The sequence below is a fragment of the Pholis gunnellus genome (assembly GCF_910591455.1).
Source record: "Pholis gunnellus genome assembly, chromosome: 9".
NCBI classification, from domain to species: domain Eukaryota; kingdom Metazoa; phylum Chordata; class Actinopteri; order Perciformes; family Pholidae; genus Pholis; species Pholis gunnellus.
The window spans coordinates 585333-610000 of record NC_136535.1 but is presented as its reverse complement, the minus strand read 5'-3'; the positions used below and the strand labels follow the sequence as shown (position 1 = coordinate 610000).

Sequence of the window (24668 nt, the reverse complement as noted above, 5' to 3'; positions counted from 1 at the left end):
TTTCAGCAGCAGATTAATCCACATGTGGTGCTCTAGTGAGTGTGTGTGACAGTTTGTTAGATTGAGTCAAAATAAACTGTGTGAGTTCATTTTAATGAAGGACAGTGTGGCTCATTGGTGTGTTTTTATGGAGCCCTATGGCACAGAGGAAGACAATATATTAGGCTTTGATAGACACACACACAATACTAGTTAGGATATGTATTCACTGCTGGTTTGGGTTTTTTCATGGGATGTCTTTTGCAATTTAAAGAAATGGTCAGATCTATCCTTGAAATAGAATTAAATATAAATTTAGTGATGTCAAATAAATTATAATTCAAGATTAGTGATAGTTTCATTTATCTAAATTGTGATGGAAGAGCAAAGGTGAGAAAGATTTTGTTGTAATGTGACATGCTGGGTATCAGATATCCTGCTCTGGACCAAATATTCTGACAGATGGACAACACCATACAGTGTCTTAATCAGGACACAATTAGACCTGCTGGTGTTATAACATAGCCCCCCTGAAATCTATATCAAATTTGGAGGATTTTGGTCAGAAATGGGGCTAAATGTTATGTTTTAGTATACACTGTAATATAAAAAATAAACATGAATGAAAACAACCAAAAAAAAAAATGAAAAAATGAAATTTTGATAAGGGAAATGTATTTAAAAAGTGTGAACACAGGGGACTTCACCCACCTCCACATCAGTCTGCACGGCCTTGGAACAGGAAGTCGTCCTCTCTGGAGGGGCGGGACCTTGGACACCCAGCCACGCCCTCACACGCCCACCGTCAAAGCAGACGGGCTCACCGTCCTGTCTGTCAGGAGTCGAGGTCGCCCAATGTTCTCCATTTGACAGAGTCCCGCCCCTCTGGGTTACTACTGGTAAGGGGACACTGGGGTAGGCGTGGTCAAGCCATCCCTCCATTTGCTGGACAGAAAACAGATAATTTAAACTAAAGAATTATTTATGAAAATGTATCGTTTTGCTCCAGTCATCTGCTTTTGATGATCCAGCCTGTTAACGCTTATTCTTTTATATTCTTTTATGTTGGCATCATTATGTAGAAATTAATAAGTTTCATAAATCAGACAATCAAGTTTCCGAGTGGGAAATCAGATACTGTATGTTGCACTCTATAAAAATGGGCCACGTCGAAGGTTTGGAAGGTTCATATCCCTTGACCATTTTCAAAATTATACAATCCAGGCCTTTGAATAACTTCTTATTTTCCAAGCAACCACGGCTTTGGTTCATTTTAGTACGTATGGGCAACTGTGACTCAGTGGTAGCACTTCAATCAGAAGATCGGCGGTTCGATCCCTTGCTCCGCTCGTCTGTGTGTCCTTGGGCAAGACACTTAACCCCTAATTGCTCCCGTAAGCTGTACCTACGGGGTTTGAATATGTGTGGTTGTTATGGGTGTGAATGGGTGAACGATAACATGTAGTGTTAAAGTGCGTTAATGTTTTCCCTTCTAAAAATAAAAATTAAAAAAAACACATTTACAATCTTTCTCTCAACAAGATAGATAACTAGATAAGATAGATATTTTATTCATCCCCAGGGGGAAATTTGGTTGACAATGATATGGGGAGCAGTTAGGGGTTCAGTGTCTTGCTCAGGGACACTTCGGCACATGGCACGCCTCAGCCAAGGATCGATCCGATCGACCCTCTTAACCCAGTGTGCCACGGCCGCCCAATGGTTGCTGTCCACTACATTGGATCTTCAGATGGCTTTCATCATCAAAACGATTCTCTATAAGCAAGTGAGAATTCCACTGCACAGCAATATATTATGCAGTCAGGTTCTAGTAAAACGTATGCAATTTGGCAAGAATCAAGGCTTGCTGCACACCAAAAAACTTAGACCAACTTTAGATTTCTTGGTATTTGCTGGATATTGCAAATGCAATAAATATACAGTTATAGGAAATTGAAACAGTTTTGCAATATAACTGTACTGTAAACATGATGCTCTCTCATCCGTAAAAGCACACAGGAAACACATTGATCACTCTTCTACTTGCAAAAAAAAGTTGAAGCAAGAAGTTTTAAGTTGTCAAGCACATCTTTTTAGTTGCATCCAGAATCCATGCAGCATACTGACATCACGCCTTTAAGCGTCCAATAAATAGATGTTAAAAAAAATACAGTAGTGCAAACACTTTGATGTCTTTGTTGGGATGCTGCAGCTGTATCAAATGCTAATTCAGTTTTACGTGCGTCTCTCTGTTCTTCTTTTCCAGTTGGGCTTTGTGGTTCACCAACAGTGCAACAGTGTGTGAGAAATAGACAGAAAGGCAGAGAGAGAGGGGGGAGCTGCAGGCTAGCAGAGGCAGATCCTCAAATGACTTCAAAGTGTTCTGTTCTCGTCTCCCCCCCAAAATCATGGATGCCGTCTTATTTTCTCTCTTTTTGTCTCTTCTTTAGTTTCCCTCTGCCGCTCTCGTAGAGCTGCTCACACACTCAGATTTTCTTGCCAGAATACAGCTTAAAAAAAGGGAAACTGATAACAAGAGGTGCCACATCCCGCAGGCGTCATCAATAAATCAGTAGAAGAGGAGGTGAACTGTTGCAATCAGCTGATAAAGCTGACACATAGCAATGGAGAACATTTTTAGATAGCTGGTGTATATCAGAACATCAGTGACTGTGTGTGTGTGTGTATGTGTGTGTGTGAGAGCGATAGAAACAGACAGACGAAGCCTCTGGGCCATGTAGCATCTGGGTCAGGGCAGAACAACAGAAATGAGAAGAAAAACACCACGTGGTTCATTTCATATTTAGGCCTGATGTGGCGTCTTCTTCTCAGTTGGGATTTTACACGTTAATAAATACATTGAAATGAGGTCAAATAATTTCAGCACCTCTTGCTAATCAAAGTAAACAAAACAATGACGTCTAAATCTTTACAGCTATAAGACAGCCACCAATAAAACTGTATATAAAATGTTACATTGTTCCTGTGTGTAAACGTTTTGTATTAGTCAAACATACGACAATTTGACAAATTCTTTGGTTAAAGGAGCCGTACACATCTTTGCTATTGGTTGAGACTGCGACTTTGCCAGTTGCAGTCCACCAAATTTGAACTTCACGTGATGCGAAGATCCAAATGTTCATGGTCACCGAGAGTAAATGTTGTATTTTCCCCCCGACTTGAATGGAGGTTAACGGAAGGCGAATATTCATCAATGTATTTTGCGCTTGTGTGACCGTGCCCTAAGGCCCACAGTTAAACGATCTGATGGTTAGCAAAGGTACTCATCATGATAACCGGAAGAAATTAGAAAAATGGATTAGGGCATGACTTTGTATGACAGTATGAACACAATATTGTATTCTGTGTTTGAATGTGGTGTGAATCGATTATTTGTTTGCTGTTGTTTGGTCTATAAAATGTCATAAAATGGTGAAAAATGTCGATCAGTGTTTTCCAAAGCCCAAGATGACGTCCTCAAATGTTTCGTTTAAAAATATTCAGTTTAGGGTCATAGAGGAGCAGAGAAACCAGAACATATTCAAATGTGTTTAAATTACTCAAATCGATTAATCAATTATCGAAATAGTTGACAATTAATTCAGTAGTTGAGCACTTATTGATTATTGTTGCAGCTCGAGAGCATTATAAATAATATAATCTGAGTTGATGTTTTGAGAAAAGCTCCGCAATGTCAAAAATGAAATACAAAAGCCCATTGTTTAAACATTCTAGTTAGATATTGACTTGAAGATTTTCTTTTATTCTTATTTTACTGTTGGAGGGAGCCAATGACAGATTCAATTGTTGTGCATAACGGACATTAAAGAACTTTTGTTATCTGGTATTTTCTTCTTTTCTATCAAACCACATTGAATGTATTCATTTATTTCACTCACCAGATCTGCTTGCTGATTGGTGATGTCATTGCTATCAGTCTGAGAGCCGGGGGAGCTGAGGTAGCTCAGCCTCTTCACACCATCTCTGTGACAAAGACCTGCACACACACACACACACACACACACACACACACACACACACACACACACACACACACACACACACACACACACACACACACACACACACACACACACACACACACACACACACACACACACGGTGGTAGATCTGAAACTACTAAGAAACGATAGTGAAACAAGAGTCAAAAGGCCAACAAAAACTTAGAAAAGACCTCTACTCTGTCTTTTTTTAAATGTTCCGTCACTTCCTACCTGTGCTGGCACTGAAATACGACGAGTCGGCGTCATCATGGAAGACAGAGCGTCCGATATCGACGGAGGGGTCCCACTCCAGCCCCAGGTGCTCATGGGTAGGAGAGACTGGGAATGGAGGAGGAGGAGGGAGGTGAACGGGTGAGGAGAAGGTCAGGGTGGGGTTAGCAGATTGATGGATGCAGAAACTACTAAATATTGTACATTCATGATTAATCTTATACCTGCAATGTTTATTATTATTTGGTTTACCTTTAGCATGGTTTGGAAATGCAGGGAGGTCCAGGTTGGTTACATTAAGTGCTCCCTCTTCCTCTAATAGAGTCTCTGAAGGACAACCTGAGTCTGTAGCCTGAGACAGAATCCAGTCATCCTCAAACACCTGGAGGAGGAAGAGGAGGAGGAGGAGGAGGCAAACTGATATACAGTGGTGGAGTAAATATTTAGTTTGTTTATTTAAGTAGAAGTAGTAATACCACTATCTCCACAGAGTCCTACACTCTGTACAGAAGTACTATTGGCAAACTTTAAGTAATTTAGGTAAAAGTGTATATTCATTTTTATATTATTGAAGCAGTTATTACTTGTGCATTAAACAGCATTTTTATGGTATAGCAGGATTTAGGATGGCCATTTTAATTACATTGTACTGTTGTGTATTTTATGTGTGTCATCATTCATTAGGTCATCATATTTATGTAAAATCTCAATAACAAAACTACATTGATGTGGGCAGAGGAGGAAAGAGACCAAGGGGCTGCTACAGTCCTCCACAACACAACATCTAATTATAAATGGAATCCCCTGACAAGCACATTGCTCCTTTTTTAAACGAGTAGTAGTTTATTTAAATATGTATAAGTACTGTGAGTGAAGAAACGTTTTTAAAAGAGCATGCCACCAGTGGAGAGAGGACTTTGTCAAGGTTATCTTGAGTCAGCGATGTAAACTGGAGATACAGTTTGAAAGATGAACCCAGAACAAGCTGGCAGGTTTGAAAAGCATTAAAAACAAATGTTTACCATTTATCATAGCACATCATGTGTGACTAACGCTTCCGCCAAGCAACCAAATCAAAAATTAAAATGAGGTATTTCTTTAAAATCACTGTAATCAACATGTCAAAAAACAAAAACAAAAAGATTTTGCTCTAACCAGACTGTAAAAAACATTTAATTCTGAATGACTCATTTAAGATGGTCACCTGATTGAATATGAAACTTTGACTGACCTACAGGCTGTTTACACAGAGCAGAGAGGGGAGGATGCAAGTAGACACACGCTATATTACTTATAGCATGTGGAGCCTCAACTTTCTTTCTAATATTAATATTACTTGTGGGGACTCAGAACATGTTTGTATATACCATTGTTTTTCAATTTTTGCAAAATAAATTAAGATATAAAATATATTTTTTTTACTGTGTTATAATGTACAAAAGACGGACTTCTATATTTCAGTGGAAAATGAGGTCACAGTGAGTTAATTGTGACAGGAGCTAAAAAAATTGACATGTAACTACTTGGGGTTCAGAGGGTTAACAAGCAGGGACAGTGTGAGAAAAGATGCTTTTGAGTTGCATTATGGGAATTGTAGGATCCTGTGTTTTTGAAGAATGACCCAGGGACTGAAAGTCAGCATATTTATTGCATTGAACTGAGTGCAATATTAAATGAGTGGGCTACTACTGTAAGACTAACTGACTTAGTACTTCTAGATATCCTTTGACCTTTATGACAGTGAATGTTTAAAGGCTAGTGGCTTAAACGTCTTCATCCTTATGTGTGTATAAACGTGGCTGCAGAATAAATGTGTATTTATATTTGTAAAAGAAAACAAAAAAACGGACAACCTGTATGTGATCTTCCCTCCACCCCTCATGTATATTTACACAGTGTGTGTGTGTGTGTGTGTGTGTGTGTACCAGTCTCATGCTCAGCAGCCGCGTGTGCGTTCGTGTGATGTTGCTGTAGACGAGGCTGCAGCTCCGCAGCAGCTCCAGCAGGCGACTCTCCACACGCTGAGCATCAGTCGGTTCGCTGCGCTGGATCAAGGCCTCGCCACGGTGCAGCAGGACGTTCACACGGCCCGAGTTCACACACACACTCTGCTGGAAGGACTACACGCAAGCACACACACACTACAATATACAGGAGGTAGGACAATTACCAGGTATTTAGTTATCACACACACACACACACACACACACACACACACACACACACACACACACACACACACACACACACACACACACACACACACACACACACACACACACACACACACACACACACACACACACACACACACACACACACACACACACACACACACACACACACACACACCTGCAGTTGCCTCAACTTTTCGCAGGTGTTTCCCGTCAAGTGATCCACCTCGGTCAGACGGACATCCAGCTCAGCCAACCAGAGAGCAAGCTCCTCCCTCTCTGCCTCAAACCCCTCCCACTCTGAGATAAAGAGCTGATGGAGAAAAAAAGAGGGATTCTCCATCTTCAAATCAGTTTTGCTAAGACAGTTTGGAAATGCTTGAATATTTCTTTAACTTCTTCAACTAAACATTTTACTTTTTCTTTTAAAAAGACTAATATTTGTTTTAGTATTATTAATACTATTGGGAGGAACTCTGACCTTCAATCGTCCGGTGATGGATTCCAGTTTAGTGTTCACGTCGTCCCATCGTTGCCCGCACTCCCTCGCTGACACCAGAAGCCGAGCCTGCATGGCGCCCTGAAACAGCCGAGTCAGTGTTCGGTTCCTCTGGGTCAAACCGTCCAACTGAACGAGCCGAGACCTGGTCTCGCACCGCAGCCTCTGAACACACAGATAAAAAGCTGAGGTAACAAAGACGCGAAGCGACTCAGGCTTCCTCACAGGAATTCAAGAAATCCTTTCAAGTGAAAATCACTTTTTACAAATGTTCTTGTTTAAGGCAAAAGTATGTGCACATCTAAAATGTTTTCCTGACATTTGATAGGAGATTGTTTTTGTTATTATTGACACTTCCTCGCTTACCTGTACTGGATTTAGGATATCATTCCTTAAAATATAGCCTAATTTCAAGATGATGGAACCAGCTTTTGCTAAATCTAAGCACATTTCCGAAATATTCAGCAAAAAAAACCTAAAAAACTATTTTTGTGTATCTAGACAAACGTCGCTGTACTTGATTTAAGCTAGAACTCCTAAACATATAGCCTTATTTCAAACTGATGGCACTAGCATTTGTGAAATCTAAACGCATATTCCGCAGTATTGACTATTGAGAATAAAAGTATCAAGACATTAAAATAGTTTATTCCACGAAAAAAAAAAAAAAGATGGGGATCGAGCCACCTTTTCTAGCACCAGCGCTGGTTCCCTGACCACTTTGCCTTGCAACAGGAGGGGAGGGGATAGCCTAGAGGGCAGTGTTCCTATGGCCCCTACCTCCTGACACAGAGCCCCCCAGAACTGGGGGACTGGCCGGGGCGCCATCATCTGAATCATTTCTGCAACAAGCGGTGACCTGGGGCTACCGGAATGACGGACAACTGCTCCTGACTCACTCTCTCCAACAGGGGACGGATGACATGAAGCGGCGGAAAGGCGCAAAGCAGCTTTCTTGGCCATGGCACCATGGCCATGATCCCTCCCCCTCGATGAGGGGGGTATGACAACAAGCGTCGCTTGTGCTCCCTAGTATCCAAATGAAAGCTTGCAAACCACCTCTGCAGGCGCCACATGTGCAGGAGCCCCAGCGGTATCACCGGATGGGAAACACAAACCCCAGCACCTGCCTGGGCCAGGACGTCACTGAACGAACGTCTGTGTACTCGTAGGCCATCCCTTGAAAGGTGAAACACAAGAATACCCTGTGTTTTGAAGCCTTGTCAGAAAGTCCGGTCTGGTTATCCAAGTCTTTTCCATAGAGAGACCACGGGAAGAGAAAACTGCCAGATTGGTTGTGGGAGTGGCCTTACTGTTGATATTAGCCTTGGTGATGCATCTTGTAGGCTATATTGCTTATTTAGTCTGTGTAAGCATAACAGTGGAGGACTAGGTAGGGGGACCCCACCAATTGCCACCAGGTATTCCGCACACTGACACACATACTTTGATTCTGACAATGATGTAAAAGACTATTTATAACAGCAGCGATGCAAATTTGCGATAGTTGCAACATTTTTCAATAAAAGGTTTGAATAGATTCCCACAAGCAGAGGGCCAACTACTGGGATCCTATTCCTAGGCAGGCAGTCTGTCTGAAAGGTAAAATGGTAAAAAAAAAAAGGTAAATGACTTGCATTTGTACAGTGCCCTACTAGTCTTCTGACCACTCATAGTGCTGTACACCACATGTCAACCTTCACCCATTCACACCCATTATTCATACAGCATCTTCCCATGACCATTCCATGTTAATACACTTAATACACAGTGTAAACACTCAAACACTGAGTGTGGCACAGCCTTTGGGGATCAATTTGGGGTTCAGTATCTTTCCCAAGGACACTAAACATGCTGACTAGAGGAGCCAGAGATCAAAACGCAGATTGGAAAGCGACCCGCTCTACCTCTGAGCCACCCCACCCAAAGGCAAGAACAGAAGGAGTGGATCTGGTTTAATCTTACTTGGAAAAGTATTCATGACAAAACCAACAGTTTCAAAAAAATACACCGAAGTGTGAATTAACCCCACAAAAAAAATGCCCCCGGTGTGTAAAGGAGAGATTCAGTATGAATCAGGATTTGGCAAAAAGGTTTTATGAAAAACATATATTTTTACATTTTATTGAGAGTTAAAAGTCTTCATATTTCCTTTGATGCGAAATATATTCCCTTTAATCCTGTAATGATAAAAAATTAAGTCTGGGTTCAAATATGAACTCCCTCGAATTTTAACTTTTGTTGAATTTCTTCTCACCTCAATCTTCCTCATTTCTTCCTTGGCAGTGACGTAGGTAATGAGGGCGGGCTGAGGGGGACTGACAGCTTGCTCGGCGAATCGCAGCCAGTTGTCCAGTTGGGCGTGTTCTTTCATAAACTCGTGCCAGAGGACCCACCTCCTCTCCAATCTGGAAAGAAAGAGGAAGTGAAACAGCCTACTGCAGAAAGACTCAAAACATGGAGGTTATAAATGTCTGGTTGCAGTGTCTCTCTTCACCTTATACTGCCCTATCCATTTTCGCCTTTTCCTGTTCTAATGCATTTGTATATGTTATTTAGTTTTTTCAAGTTTGTTGTCCCTCTGTGGTTGATGCAAATCATAGTGGGTTCCACAGCACTGGGACGATGATCAAAACACTGATTTCTGCCCTTCTGGTAGCAGTGTCCCCAAGTATTCATTTATATAGCCCAATCTGATTGGACAAGTCTTGCCTATCGTCAACTCATAGTCGCATCGTGTTTGTTTTTGCTTATTGATCCCCCTGTTTAAGAGTTATTTATCTATAGAATTATGTTTCAAAATAATGGACAGCTGTGTGCGTGTGCGTGTGCGTGTGCGTGTGCGTGCGCGTGCGTGCGTGCGTGCGTGCGTGCGTGTGTGTGTGTGTGTGTGTGTGTGTGTGTGTCTGTCCAAAGCACTGAAAAAGAAAAAACAGACAATCAGCACCCCTACATAGCCAGACTGGAATGATCCTTTGTTTCAGAACCACATTTTTCACCACTGTGAAGACTCGACTGTGAGATTGGTAGTGGAATCAGGCTCCTTCGATCAAATTGCTGAACAGTTGGGTCACCGCTACTAAATGTCTACTTTAATAACAGCTTAAAAGATTTTAAGCTTAAAAACAGCTTTTTGGCAAGTGAAGGACGATAACGCTGGGAACACTTAGCAAAGTAATCGCACCTTTGTTCTAAAACTGGAGAAATATTACAAAATGACGCAATGCAAAAGAGCCCTGGTTCAGGCACAGAATGAGGTGAGTAAAGAGCCAAAGTGAAAGCAGATTCATCAGGTTTTGGTCCAGAAGTAAGAACACCTAACTTATAATAACAGCCATTCATTACATTTGTCGAGACGGGGATGGTAGTTCTTGTTTTTTCTCTAACTTATGTAGTAACTATTTCTGTTTTTCGAGGCCTTTAACAAACACGGTTTCCCATAAGCCCTGAACCACTGCGGTTTAGACACCGCAGTGAAGCGTCTGGTTAGGTCAGATATGTCCGCAGTAGCACAAATGGGACAGAAAGGTGCAGACTTTTGTAGACGGCAGACGATGTAGCTTCAGAGAAGCTACATAGTTGGAAAGATGAGAGAAGAGAGCGTGGGTGACAATCATGAATATGCAAGTTATGATTATGCAAGTATGTGCTCTGTCACATACATTTTCCTTGGAGCTGTAGCTCTTTGTAGGACTATTTTTCACTTTGTTAAAATCATTAAAGTTGAAATTGTAATATCAAGTGATGTACAGTAGTAGACTCATTTACCTTAGAACATGGATAGTGAACCCCAGTAACATCAAACCACAAGACCATTTTCCCCAAGAAGCACCATTATAAAAGAGTCGTCTGTAAAACTGTAGAGCGGACACCACCAGATGCAAACAATGGAAGACACTCACTGTCCGCATCCCTGAGGTTCTTCATCTTGACTCCAGCTGCCGTCCACTTGCTGGGTTTCCTCCCCATTCAGCTCCAGTGGATACGAGGTGGGAAGAAAAGAAGACTCTGACAGATCCAGAAACTGCTCCATATCCCTCACTTCCTGTCCACTTCCCTCAGTGGTGGGGATGGCATCACCGGACTGCTACCTGTTGAGAGACAAGGCGTAGAGGGTCAATTAGACTTTTTAAAGTTGGGATTTATGGAAATAATACTGCCCTTTCTCACTCATGAAAATAATAGAAAATTTATCTCAGACTTTTGTTAACATTTCTGTCCCATTTCAAATGACCAGCACACAAGGATTCAAATGCTAAGGAAGTATACCAGTATATGAGTATCCTTCAGTCTTCAACTTGGGACATTCTTGTAATATGATGTTATCAGGTCTTAAAAAGTGGATATAAGAGTTGAAAGTTTTCCCGTAATTTCATCCTAATTTCTTCATTCTACCTGGGAAAACAAGGAAGAACTGTGGATAGTTAATCATAAAAATAAATACTTTCATATGGATTCGATTTAATGATACTTTTAGGAGAAAGAAATGACACATTCGGCAGTAGGCTACATGCTTGTTGTCATTATTTTGGTGACACTTTCTATGACACCCATAATTGACATATTACATAATTGAAATGCATTATAATCTGCAATTGCACTGTGTAATTGTGTAATTATAAGCACTTGTATATATTTGTAATTATAACAATAAACATAACACATTATAAAGCACTTCATGATTTATCAGGTTAAGTATCATAATACTTCATAATTGCTGGTCAATCAAACTGATTGTTTTTTGGTGTTCTTTCCTTGATAAAATGTATAGTTCACTTTACTTAAAAGCAAACAATGAGTACTCAGAGTCACATTATTATGCATTTTAACAGTAATTTGAATGAATTGTAAAAAGAGTATTATGCTACTTGACCTTACAAGTAATTATAATGCTTTATAATGGGTTATGATTATGCTTAAGCATTATGGATGTTTAGTAGTGCTTATAACCAATTATACAGTGCTATAAGCTGATTATAACACATTAAGTATATTTATAATGCATTATAGACATGGGCATCGAAAGTGCATTATTTTCTCTTACTATGTTCCTTGTATATGCACCACAACAACAGGGCAGATTCCTTGTATGTGAAAACCTGCTTGGTGACAAACCTGATACAGATTTTAACAATCCGACATTAACACGTTTGAGTGTTCCTGGAGCAGAAAAGAGAAGAACAGCAAACAGTAAGAATTTATCCTGCTTGGTGCTTAGAGACGCACACACAGGCTGTAGTGATTTCCCATTGTCACTTCCACAAGCACCAGTGCACACACACCTGCAGAAACACAAAACACACACAGGTGGTTAAGGTGGAGCCAGAACTGAATGACTGGAGGGAGAGTGACAGGGAGAGAAAGAGAGAGAGAAGTAACCCTGAGGGCCACATTTACGCAGCACCTTTCATTTAGTCTGAGTAATTATCTTCTGATTTACAGATGCAGCAGCTGGTCACACAATCTCTGAGCCGGCTAAGGTTCACAACGCATCTCTTCCGTCCAAACGAAGATGAATCCAAAAAGGCAGGTCTATTGTGACTGGGAGCTTTTGGAAATCATTGACATTATGCTAATAGGCAGCTGTGTGGCAGCAAAAGTTGAGAAGACAACTTCCTTTCTTGTCTAACCATATCTGCAATAACTCATTTTAAATACCTTAGTACGCACAGTAACGCTGGTGTCATCAACATGTATTTATGTTGTTCATTTTACAGACGACTCTGCGACCATTGCATAGTGATATGAAGGGAGAGAACGGTTTAACCTGCTGAGTCGGTCTCATGCTGATGAAGACATGTTGGATTGTTGTTTGCCGACTGAAAACAAAATGGACTGAAAAGGAAGATAGGAAGCTTTTTTTGTTGTTTGGGTGTTGCAGTGCTGATGGAGATCTTTACAACAACAATAAACAAAACAAAAAAACATCTGCGTGGTTGCAAAATGTTTTCATGCATAAAAAGTTAAGAAATTATTCTGCAAGAAACACTAATTATGTGAAAAAAGTATTTGAAGACATGAGACTTGAGTCACCTACGGGGGAAAAAGTGCTACTTACATGAATCTGTAGTCATGAGAGTATCATTAGGCAAACCACAAAGGAAATGAGGAACGACATAACAAGCTTGCACAAAGTCAGTGTGTAGACTTTATTTTAGGCAGAAGAGATTCAGTGAACTGGTGAACAACAAAGTTGGCAAGAGATTACGTAATGTATACACTTCAAGATACTACGTTTAGTTGGGCAGCATCAGTGAATGAATACAGAGTAAAACAATTTGATGTCTCACTAGAGGACCGAGGTAAATGCAGACAAATGCAAAGTGAAAATGTCTCCTCAACAGAGCGCATCACCTGCAGTGATTTCACAGTTCAGCGAGTCCAAGTAAGACACATGCTGTGTTCATTATCACTTTCATTATCAGTGTTTTTATTGATTATTGAATCCATGAACTGTCATAAAGTTAGCAGAGCCCAGCTTTATGTGAAGATGTATTTGGTCTCATCAGCAGCAGTAAAAAGCTAATAATTATATATACTGTAATTACAGGATTATGTTTCGGTTAGGGTTGTGATCGGACATGCTGTTGTGATGGTTAAGGTTAGAATTAGGGGCTGTTAGTCAATGAGGTCCTCTCAGGAAATAATCATTTATATTGTGTTATATGTGTTTTGCAACCAAAATCTAAAATGTTTCACAAGCCATACCCTACATTTCCCTGGTAACAACTGCACGTTTACTAATACCTGGAGTAGTTACTGTTAAATCCCAAGTCTCCAGTCTACCTGCATCACTGCTACTCCTGGTTAGAAAACTCTGTTCAGCGTTACAGAAATTGGCCCAACAGGCCTGTGACTCTCCTCAAACCATTCCAGGCAGCACAAAGAGTTAACCAATGTGAGTTTAATGTGGACTTTTCACCTTCATAATTTTGCAAATTGATATGGCATGTATTGTTCGAAAGTTAACAGATTGTCTTGTGTTTTGTTATGTGTTCATTGTGGAGAAAAGAATGAAATGCCACATTGTGGATGCATAAATGAACCTAAGTAATCATTATTTGTTTATTCCCTTGCATAGAAGAATAAACATACACCAACCAACTGTTCAGTCTGGGCTCATCCAGCATTCTTGGCAATACCCTAATAAAAATAATGTGCCGTAATTCGTAGACATCCCACAAAATGATTTTGTACGTTATCCATCATGAACAAGGAAGTATAAAGGCCGCAAAAGCCCACACAGGCAAGCCTATACAGGGTGAGCAATCTTACAGCCAGAGGACCGCTGTACATTCCCCCTCTTATTCGAGAAGTCAACTTTGATTTATTAGTTATTCATGTAACTTGCATACTTCATTAATGACACTTCTGTAGTTAATTAACCCAAACAACGATCTAACAAAGTATTTCACGATCTTTCCCTAAACAAGCCGTTTGCAGACAGACAGACAGACAGACAGACAGACAGACAGACAGACAGACAGACAGACAGACAGACTACACTGAAGCTGCTGTTTGAACCTTACAGGTTCCACAGGGCACGCTAACAAGGTGTGTTGGAACTAAGTGCAAATAGAGACAATATGAAAGTGACTACGTCAAGGTGAAAACTTTGATTAGACAAAATTCTGTCAACGCGTATGTATTTTGTATCATGACGGAAGCTAAAATAACTAATGAATTGGAGTGGATTCTGTAAAATCGATATGCAAAACAATAATTAACATCAACCCACACACAGCCGGCCTAGTCTAAATCAAACTGCAGTGGTGACTCTCTCCAAACTCAACATGCAGCAGGAATCCACAAAGTCTACTGTCTGAGTTTGTTACATGAACAAATCTAGCAACCATCAATATTCTTTATCATACAGATAGTAGTTTTGTTTGGATGGGAGATGTCAAGACATTTGACTATTTTCTGCTAGCAGTACTTACCAGTGTAGACACGCTACACACCAACCTGAAATAATTCAATTATCTGAAAACAGTAATGTTTTCCAATTAGAAATCTTGCATGTTTAATGAAAGAGCTTTAAATATATGTTAGGTGGACTGTTACCTTTGGACCGAGACATTATGCTAAGCTAGGCTAACTGGTTGCTGTCTGTAGCTTCATTAAGAAAGCAAGAAAGAGAAGAAAAGGACTGCCTAAAATGTAACACCAATCCTTTGAATTTTTACAGAACAGAGTGACAGGTGCCGAGTAGAGTGAAGATCTCCGCCAGGTGTGTCAGACGGGTTTTTCACTGATGATGAGCATGATTGAGCACCCAGAATATTATGCAGGCTGCTGCAGCAGAATACAAGACAAGCCGTGGACAGTAACAACAGGTGTGTGTCTGGTATCACACCGGGATCACACACACACAGCTTAATTTGCATCAGATGAATAAAAGCAGGATTATAACTATTCAAACAATCAAATATTAGAGAATTTTATCACGTCTTAAAGGGCGTCCAAGTATACTAAACAGCCTCCTGTTAGAGCAAAAACAGACTTCTGTGTCTTTGATGCCTCCAGCAAACCGTCTGGCGGGACCAACAGCCGGCTGAGTCTCAACAGTGCAACATCACTCGCTCTTCTTATCTTGTTTCTCCTCAACAGAAAAACACCTGACTGGAAAAATAGGATCTGAAAACAACACAGAAGTGTTTGCCTAAATTTGGATCTTCTGGCTCTAGTGTCTACCAAAGTTGTTGATTAAAAACTAAATGTTCCTTGAGAAACTTCATGACATGAGCATGATCATCACTGCCTTACTTCATCCTCAATCTATTTCAGCCTTTCACATGAGTTTGAACTTGTCACTTAGTTGTTTCCTGTCCTTTAGTCTGATACACATAGAAGTGTAACAGGGTCTTACGTTAGTTACTCCACTGCCTCAACATCCATTTTTAAAACTGAGCCCTATTTTGAGGCCTCTGCTCGAAAATGTCATACCCATACTCAAAGGGGCTTATCTCTCCAAGTACAAGGTCTATTTGAATAATTTCAATGGAATTATAACACTAACACTTGTGATATTTGTTCATATGTGTACATATCAGTGTATATGTTACTGGTTAATGCTGAATGAATAGAACACCCAGCTAAAATTGAAAATGTTAAGGTTCGCCTGAAAAAAATGCACTTTTATTAATTTTATCGATTTGAAATGATGCAGATACATCCAAATCAACCCTCACAAGTCATAGTACAGCAGATTAGGAGTCTGTAAAAAATAAATTGGCTTGATAGAGTGAAGTATGCCTGATATACAAGGATTTTGTACAGGTCAGCTGAGGTCAGTCAACGTCAATTCAGATTTTGGAAGCAGTACTGCCAGAATTGACTGAATTTCAGTTTCACAGACTTCAATTGAACCTCACACAGCCTGTGATTGGCAGATTTGAACCCGGAGTCTAATGGTACGTTCTTTGAGTTGATTGACAGAATTTTAAGCCAATAAAAATATCGAAAACCGTGGCTCGCCCCAAGGGTCAAACCCATTGACCAAAACTGAAAAGATTACCCCTTTTTCATAGAAGCTCGTAGAGACTCAAGTTTTTTCACAGAACGGAGAAGAGAGACCGGCAGCACATGGCTGCAAGGATTAATTATTTTTTATTGCCGATTTTCATCCAGAAAACCATCTCGAGGTGCGAAGCGTTTCAATTCTTTTGCTGTTGGGCTGAGTTGATATCTGTGGCAGAATAATTGTAACTTTTTAATAGTGTGAAGGAGAATAATTTGGAAGATATTGTTGGATTCAGTGTGGAGTCCTCGTGCTCTTTGATATGCGCTTTGTCTGTGAAAGTGCCGTAGGTGGTGGCTGGGATCGGTAATGGAGAACATAGCTCGCCGTCTCCTGGCGAAAAATAGGTGAAATTATGGATACTTGTAGTATCTTGTAGTACTTTGTGTGTATATATATATATATATGTTTTTGAGTGATTAATAGGTTACATGGTCCATTTTATCAGAATTTCTTCGTTACGTAGGTTTTTGATATATCACAAAATATCATTTCATTTGTTCTCAGAAGTGATTTGTACTACATGTGTGACTCTGTTGCCCCCCCCCCAGCCCCCTCAGGTCCAAGAGGTTTTAACAGGAAGTGCAATCGAGGAAATTACAACAAGACATCTTCAAAGTCTTTTTTTTGTTGTTATTGTGAAGAATTTAAGTATCAAAAGCATTATTTAGTAGAATTAATAACACCCCTAGTGGTGAATAAAAGTGTCACAATGATAAGAATGTAAATTATGTTAAGAGTCACAATATATTTACTAATGGAATGTATTATAGGTTTACAGGATGTTTACTTATGGAAGATATTATATGTTTGCAATAAGTTTACTTGAAGGAGTCTTCAACATAATCATTGGAAGTATTGAAACAAAGTACAGTCACATAGGTTAGGGGGTTCTGAGCCATGAGGCAGAGAGAGCAGGGGAGACAGGGTCAGTGAGGAATGCAGAGGACAGGCTCTTCACAACCTTATAACGGAATAGGTCGAGGACCAGAGACATCACCAGAGACATCAAAGGGGACACAGAGGAGCTGGACAGATGACCAAGAGAGCAGGAGGAGTCCGGACAACTTAAACCAAACACTAAGCTGATAATAGCCAAAGTCATTAGGAGGCTATTGTATTTCGGCCAATCACAGAGGCCAATACTGGACATTTAAACATTCGGACAGAGACTTTTAAATATAGGATAGTTCCTAGTTGGTAGCCGTTACCACTCTGTAGTTGACCAGCTGGGCTGGCCTATTAGGTGAGGCAAGTGAGGACTCTGCCCCAAGGGACATATTGATATCGATAGAGTAATTCTGTTTGCAACTGTTCTAGCTTCTCATGTTAATTAAATACTTTTTGATTGTAAGCCGATCCAGTTCATTTTTGGTGTGACTTTGCTGCAGAAAGTTAGCAGCAGCAGAAGTCCAGCGGCCTGGCTCTCCCCTGAAAAGGTCCACCCTCAACATTATCGAAGATAAAAACTCATCGAGTACAATTTTCATTAAATAAGTTTCAAGGTAACTACATTGACATGTAGTTGACAATTGACATTGACAGTGCTTATCAGAACCTCCTCTGTACTTCTGCTTTAATTTAATTAATTAAAAGACAATCTAAATTGAGGAACCTTAGGCTACATCCACACTAATACATTTTCTTTTCAAACAGAGTTTTTAACAAACAAAAACGATCTCCGTCCACACGGCGTTTCAGCATCGTTTTAGAAATGATCTCCGTCCAGACTAAAACGGCTGAAAAGGAATATCACATGACTATTCACGTACACTGGGCATGCAGGTTGGTGTAGGTGTAAGCAGGAAGTAGATTGGTTGCTTAGTTTAAAAATACGCTGAGTAATAAAGTAGTCTTTAATAATGAAAAGGTCGTGTTTGAATCTCCCTCTATAAACTCAAACAGACACATTCCGTGGAAAGTTTTATTTTTCAGACTTTACAACACTGCGGGTCTTGCTCTATCTCTCTCACATATCAAATTTAGTTTAATATTAACACTTACACATAAAGATTTACTAGATTATGGGTCCATAAATGTAGTCAACACACATCTCTCACTCGTTCCCTCGGTTTCATTGTTTCTGTTCTCACTTGTAGCTCTGCTGGTGGCTGAAATCTGTCATACTGGAGTGCAATTACTGCTTTTGTTCCTTTATATTTTATCTGCGGACTTCACAATAGTTGTGCAGAACAAATTAAGCATTAATAAGAAAAGGAAAGTCCTCCGTTTTGCGTCCATCACCCTCCGTGACGAATCAGAGAAGGACACGTCGTGACTGCTAAGAACCAATCAAGTAGCAAGTGCGGGTGTGGGCGTGATCGTTTCTAAACGTATCTGTTTTCGACCGTCCATGTGAAGAGGCAGCCCCGGAGTTTTCAAACGTATCCGTCTTCGGGAGCATTTTCAAACTCCTCCGTTTTCGGTGCTCAAAAACGCCGGCATAGTATGGCATAGTACGCTCAGTGTAAAGGTAGCAAAACATATGCATTTTCAAATGGAAACGGAGTAGTGTGGACATGGCTTTAATCTTGAATGTCTGAAGTTCCACTGCTTACATCAAAAGTCTTTTTATTACTACCAATAAAGGTCATATAATGTTTGGTAGTGGGCTGATTTTAACACCACGTTCGACAAATCTTATGAAGTTTCTCTTTTTCTTACCCTGATACCAGAAGATTTCATAATATCTATGTTGAAAAGGATTTCTTTTTGCAGTACAAATTGCTATTTTGCTTCTAGGAAACCAGAAGCAGCCAATCAGACCAGCATGTGGGGAATTGAGAGGAAGCAGCTCATCTTCACTATTAAGACTCCTCCCTGCTGAGACGTTGAGGATACATTGTACCAGGAGAGGAAGTGAACTCATGTTATTAAGATTAGGAGAATGGCTTTTGTCCGACCTGATCGTGATATAGAGCCATGGGGAGATTGAGGTGAGAGGAAAAGACTCTGAAGACTTAGCTCACATTCATTTAAATAATGTCTGTGTGCTGTGGCAGACAATCTGAAAGTAGAAGTTAAAGAACAAGGGGATGATGGGTGGAGCTTTGTTCGATTGCAGCGTTATTAGCATGGTGGTCAGCGGTGGATTTGCGCCATTGGGCCTGCAGCATAAACTGGATGATATTCAGCTGTGAAGGTGAAAGTAGGCAAGTTCACAGTGTGACGATATTCCCACTGTGCCTGAGTCCTGAGACTAAGTTAATTCAGCATCTGGCAGTAGATGGAGAGTAGGGGAGGGACATTTAAAGTGAATATGATGAGTATACTCTGGGTGCGTAGAGGGTGGGGCAGGTTTTGCAGCCATTTAAAGTTATAATCTTTGAGATTTCAGTCTGGGTGGATTGTCGGTAACAGCAGGTGTGTTAATTCCACAGCAAACAGTGGCTGTCTCTTACAGTGCAGCCAAACAAACTCATGTGATTCTCATAAAGACGTTATTAGCCCGTTGTTGCTTTTCTGCAAAATGCCATGAGCAACCACCATCTGATTTCATGCTGCATATACAGCCAGTAGTTTCCCACACATCAGCAGGACACAGCAAAAGGGGAAACAAACAATGCACTTCCTGTGACTGCTTCACAATAAAAGTCACCCTGTGGTTTGCCAGGTGAATACCTCTTATGTGAAGCAGCAGTGTTGGTGTTAACCTTTTTCTAATTTCCCTTTTTTCATAAATGCATGTCATTTTTCTTATTATTATTACTATTATTATTTCTTTCACTATGTCCACCTCACACATGCATATATAGATGGTAAAAATGATCCACTCAGTTAAGTAATTGTTGATTAGTATTGTATTATTTGTTTTGCTCATTATCTTTGTCTTTTTTGCTTTAAGTTGCTGTAACAGTTACATGTCTTGCTGGGAATAATTAAGTACTCTACTATCTATTTCTGCATGTATAACTGGCAAACAAGGCAACACTTTAATCTGGTTGTGATCTTAATGTTTAGAAAACTCCAATCAAACTGACATCAATCTTACGTGTGTAGAGAAAAAAAAAATCACTGCAGGTTAGCAAGAAACACTGAAATGCATCACTCCCTGAACGTTCAGCAGCGAGGAAATTAAATGAATGGCTCCTATTAGAGAGCGGCCGCTTTAGAGGGAAAGTGATATTCAGCTGAGGAGGTGATGAAGGGTCAGAGGAAGTTAAGGCTATTAGGACCAAGACTGATTAAAATATCGTCTGTGTCCTGAGACAAAGTCAATCATCCCCTCTGCTGCTCAGCTGAGAACACACAAACCTGAGCTTACATGGCCGCTGTGTGACCACATTACACATTATTTGTGTTCTACTGATGCTCCTAATCAATTCGTCTCCTCAACCACTTTGAGTTTGGAACATCAATCATAAAATGAACATTTATGCACCAACATACATTTATAACAAATACCATACAGGGCACATATGAATCAAGACAAGATTCATATGTGCCCTGAGGGAGATGAAATTCATCAGGTCTACAAACTTATTCATGAGTAAAAAACATCTGGCTCTTCAGCTGCTAAATGTTCCACTTTTTTCAACAGGTCGGCTGTAACTATGTCCGTCTGTTGTTTGGTAGCTGAGACTGAACCAGGAAAGGAAAGTTAGGGGCCACAAAAGTCAAAACCATGGGCTTAAAGATGCTCGTCCAGGGGACGATGGAACATTTCCCTGATGATGCAAACTTGTGAACAACAAATCCATGTTGAAGTCAGCAGGAGGAGCGCTAGTTAACATTAGCTGTAGCAGCCGATGGGCAGCACTGTCCTGCTTGGCTAAATAACAGAGCTAACAGCTAACGTTAACGGAGGTTGTATCGAGTCACATTGTGTCCAAGCTCAATTATTTCGTATCGAGAATCGTGATTTCACTGGTATTTGTATCGGCTACTACATTTCTAGTACCGTGCATCCTTGCTAAAAAGTGTAGAGCAGGACTGCTGATTTGGTGGGTTCATTACTTCGACCCTTTTCACACAACATAGTCATTCATCCATTGTTAGTTAGCTTGTGTAACCAGGTCATGTGTATAGTAATCTTTTGTTAATGTAATTACAAAAATATCTGTCTCTGAATTTAGTACGTGTTCAGTTTACATCTGTAAAGCCTCTCATTTATAATCTCTGCCAGGCGCCCATGCGTGCAGTCGTGTGTGTATCCGTTTGTCTGTCTGCTGCTAATCTCACATACTCACATGTGAGTAGTCAGAGTGCAGCTGTGATGCATAAAAAATCAATAATGCTTCGCTTCTCTCCTCTGACCTCCTTTGCTCCTCCGCTTTGTCTCAGCCAGCAGAGAAGTTTACCAAAACAAACTGAGCTCAACAGTTTACTGCAGACAGACAGCTTTTGCTATGGCTTGCTTGTAGTTTGCTACTAGCCGAGCTTTCGTGCGGTCCTTGTGAAAACATAGCGACTGTGGATGAGAGACTGTGGACAAAGCAGATTAAATTAGGTTTCACTTTTGTTTACATGTCCATGCTTGTTGAACAGATGTATTGAACTATTTCCTTTACACTCGTAAAGGACGAGCGTTGTCATCATGTCAAGTAATCGTCACTCCAGGTACCCTTCACTGTCTCCACTGCTCTCTGCTCTCTGACTTGTGTGCATGTGTAGTTGGAGGAGCTCAGCCCCGACAGTGAGAGCAGAGGAGATGTGTGCTGCAGCATGATAATATTATGCATCAAAACAAAAAGTAATGATTAAAAACATCAGTAACATCAGGGAACCAGTATGGCCTTTAAATAAGTTAGCACTGGGGCCCGTTGAATACAGATTTTCAGGACACATCAGCTTTGGATAATGTAAAAACGCGAAAGGCTCTCGCTAGAGCCAGTGTTAGGTGGCGGTGCAACATTAGCTTTGAGTTTCACTAATAAAATAAAAACAAAGATATGCATATTATATTCCATTTCTGCGAATTAATCCCCCTGAATGTTACACACTGTTCCTTTAAAAATAGTTTCTCCTCCTCCTCGAGTCTATTGTCTCATCTGGACAAAAGAAGGAAGGCAGGGAACAAACAGCCTTTCTGTCCTCATCAGAGACTGGCAGTCAGAGAGAGAGGAAGGGGTGGGGGGGGTATGAAATATAGCTGATTTCAACTATCTAATTACGCAGAGAAATTGGTGAAAAGGAGAAGATGGAAAAGGAGATGGTGAGAATATCTGGAGGGTGTACGAGTGTACAAATCATCCTTGAAATAACTGACAGAAAGAAAATAGAGTCATAGAGCCACAGGGGCAAAGAGAGACAAAATACTTCTATGTATACCTATTGGTGATATTCTATCTTCTCTTCTCGTTGACAACAAAACCCATGAAAAGACCAAAACCATCAATGTGTTAGTCCGTCTCTCACATCATGTTAATTTTGATCGGAGGAAACAGAGAAAAAGTTCAGTTTCTGGTAACGATGTTAGTCCGTGTTCCCCGTTTCCTTGCATGACAATCAGGGGCGGACTGGGGGAAAAAAGTGGCCCGGGAGTTACTGTCAGACCGGCCCACTCAATACACGGCGCGTTGCCCACTCAATGCATCTAACGTATCTACCATTCAGTGGCCTACTTGGAAAAATACCCATACACTTAACATTATTTTGGATGATTACAAAGAAATGACATCATATATGGGTTTTTTTGTCACTGTCATTTTCAGCCTACATGAGTGGTAAGTAGGGATTATTATGTTAAACCATTGACACAACAATATCAGCAAACTATGGTAGTATTTAGTATTTGTACCCCAGGTGAAAAAAAGTACACTTAAGTACATTAAATTTCAGTGTACTAAGTGTACTTTTTTGTACTAAAATGGCACACACTGAAGTTGTACTTAAGTACATCTAAGTATACTTTTCTGTACTAATTACTGTGTGGCCCTGGGTCTTATCTTGGCTCTGGGGCCCCTGGCTGCTGCTTCCAGCAGCAGAATCATCAATCTAGATAACATATTAACATTGTTTATAATGTTAGTGTTGTGTGTAACATGGTGATTTTAGCATAACAAGCTAGCTGGTTAACTTAAGCGATATTTGACATAAGTTATTAGAAATGATAAGATTGCCCTCTTTACAACTACCACCATGGATAGCTTGCTCATCGATTGTAAGCAAGTGACTACGGCTAACATGTTAAATTAGATAATCTCGATGATGACAACAGCGCCAGCTTGCTTATTAGACCAGATCATAACACAGAAAGAATAAATATTATATAATTTCCATTTTATTGATTTTTTGTTGAAAGTTTTATTTTGAAAAATGACCGGATTCTCTCGCAATTTCATCCGCCACATGTTTTAATGCCGATCGTATCATTTTATTTTGACGTGTTTATCCGCCACACCTTGAATGCCAGTCCGTGAAAATATTGTTTTACATGAAGCCGGTCCGTGGCGCAAAAAAGGTTGGGGACCCACTGGGCTAGAGTGATTGACATTTAATAACACCTAAAACAAAGTAAGACTGATGGAAGAGATTAGATGAGTAAGGAAGATGGACCACGAGTGTGAATACAGATCAGATCGCGAGGAGTAGTATAAATCTCAGTCAGTGATTATCGACTTTACGTATTAGAATAAATTTAACGTGTTCTGTGAAGCATAGAAGATAGTCGGGGCCGGCGATGTCAGAGGGAGGGCCGGTGGGTGATGGAGGTGGGCCGGTATTGGACCAGCCCAATCCACGTCGGCCAACCGGGGATTTCCCCGGTATCCCCTATGGCCAGTCCGCCCCTGATGACAATCACGTCTCAAACGCTGCTGTCGTTTTTCAATCCATCATTAGTCGGATTTTCCTAATCTTTGAAGATGCAAACAAGAATTTGCAAAAGAAACGTGAACAATCTGATGGAAACTTACTGTAAATTAAGTGCACAGTGAATTCTTTGGACCTTCTTTTCTACACCACAGCTCTCGGCGATACATACAACAACAAAAAACAGCAGCATGGATTTGTCCTGCTGTCTCGCGTCGACAAGAAGATGGCAGACATCTTTATGAAGTGTAAAGAAGGGAAGTTAGTACAGTCTGGAAGGAGATAAAAGATCTATGTCACATTGAAAATGAAACGAGTCACTCAAACACCACTTGCTTCTGTGGGAGAAACAGTAGAATGCAGGGGCGGGCCGTGCATTTTATACTTGGGCCTTCACTGCTGAAATACCACCTTATAACCACATGATGGCGCCACAGCTAGGGTTATTATTCGTTTCTTGGGCTGTAGCTATATAACGTTACGTATTCGTATTAAACCGTTCGGTACGA

At 40.5% G+C, this 24668-nt stretch overlaps 1 protein-coding gene across 3 annotated transcripts in view; it reads right to left on the bottom strand.

Moving 5' to 3' along the window:
- The window catches only part of LOC306700639 (nesprin-2), a 46013-nt gene that overhangs the window by 13009 nt on the left and 8336 nt on the right, over positions 1 to 24668 (bottom strand). For 2 of the 3 annotated variants that reach the window (XM_079165710.1, XM_079165712.1), the window contains exons 2-10: positions 10790 to 10978; positions 9145 to 9295; positions 6870 to 7052; positions 6567 to 6701; positions 6140 to 6334; positions 4467 to 4596; positions 4215 to 4322; positions 3879 to 3976; positions 691 to 924 (exon numbers count right to left, since the gene is read on the bottom strand). In XM_079165710.1, coding sequence (XP_079021836.1) covers positions 691 to 924; positions 3879 to 3976; positions 4215 to 4322; positions 4467 to 4596; positions 6140 to 6334; positions 6567 to 6701; positions 6870 to 7052; positions 9145 to 9295; positions 10790 to 10920 — 1365 coding nt within the window. In that variant the 5' untranslated portion in view covers positions 10921 to 10978. Of the gene's footprint in view, positions 1 to 690; positions 925 to 3878; positions 3977 to 4214; positions 4323 to 4466; positions 4597 to 6139; positions 6335 to 6566; positions 6702 to 6869; positions 7053 to 9144; positions 9296 to 10789; positions 10979 to 11156; positions 11190 to 24668 lie in introns of those variants that run through there. The other variant, XM_079165711.1, reaches the window with a different exon arrangement.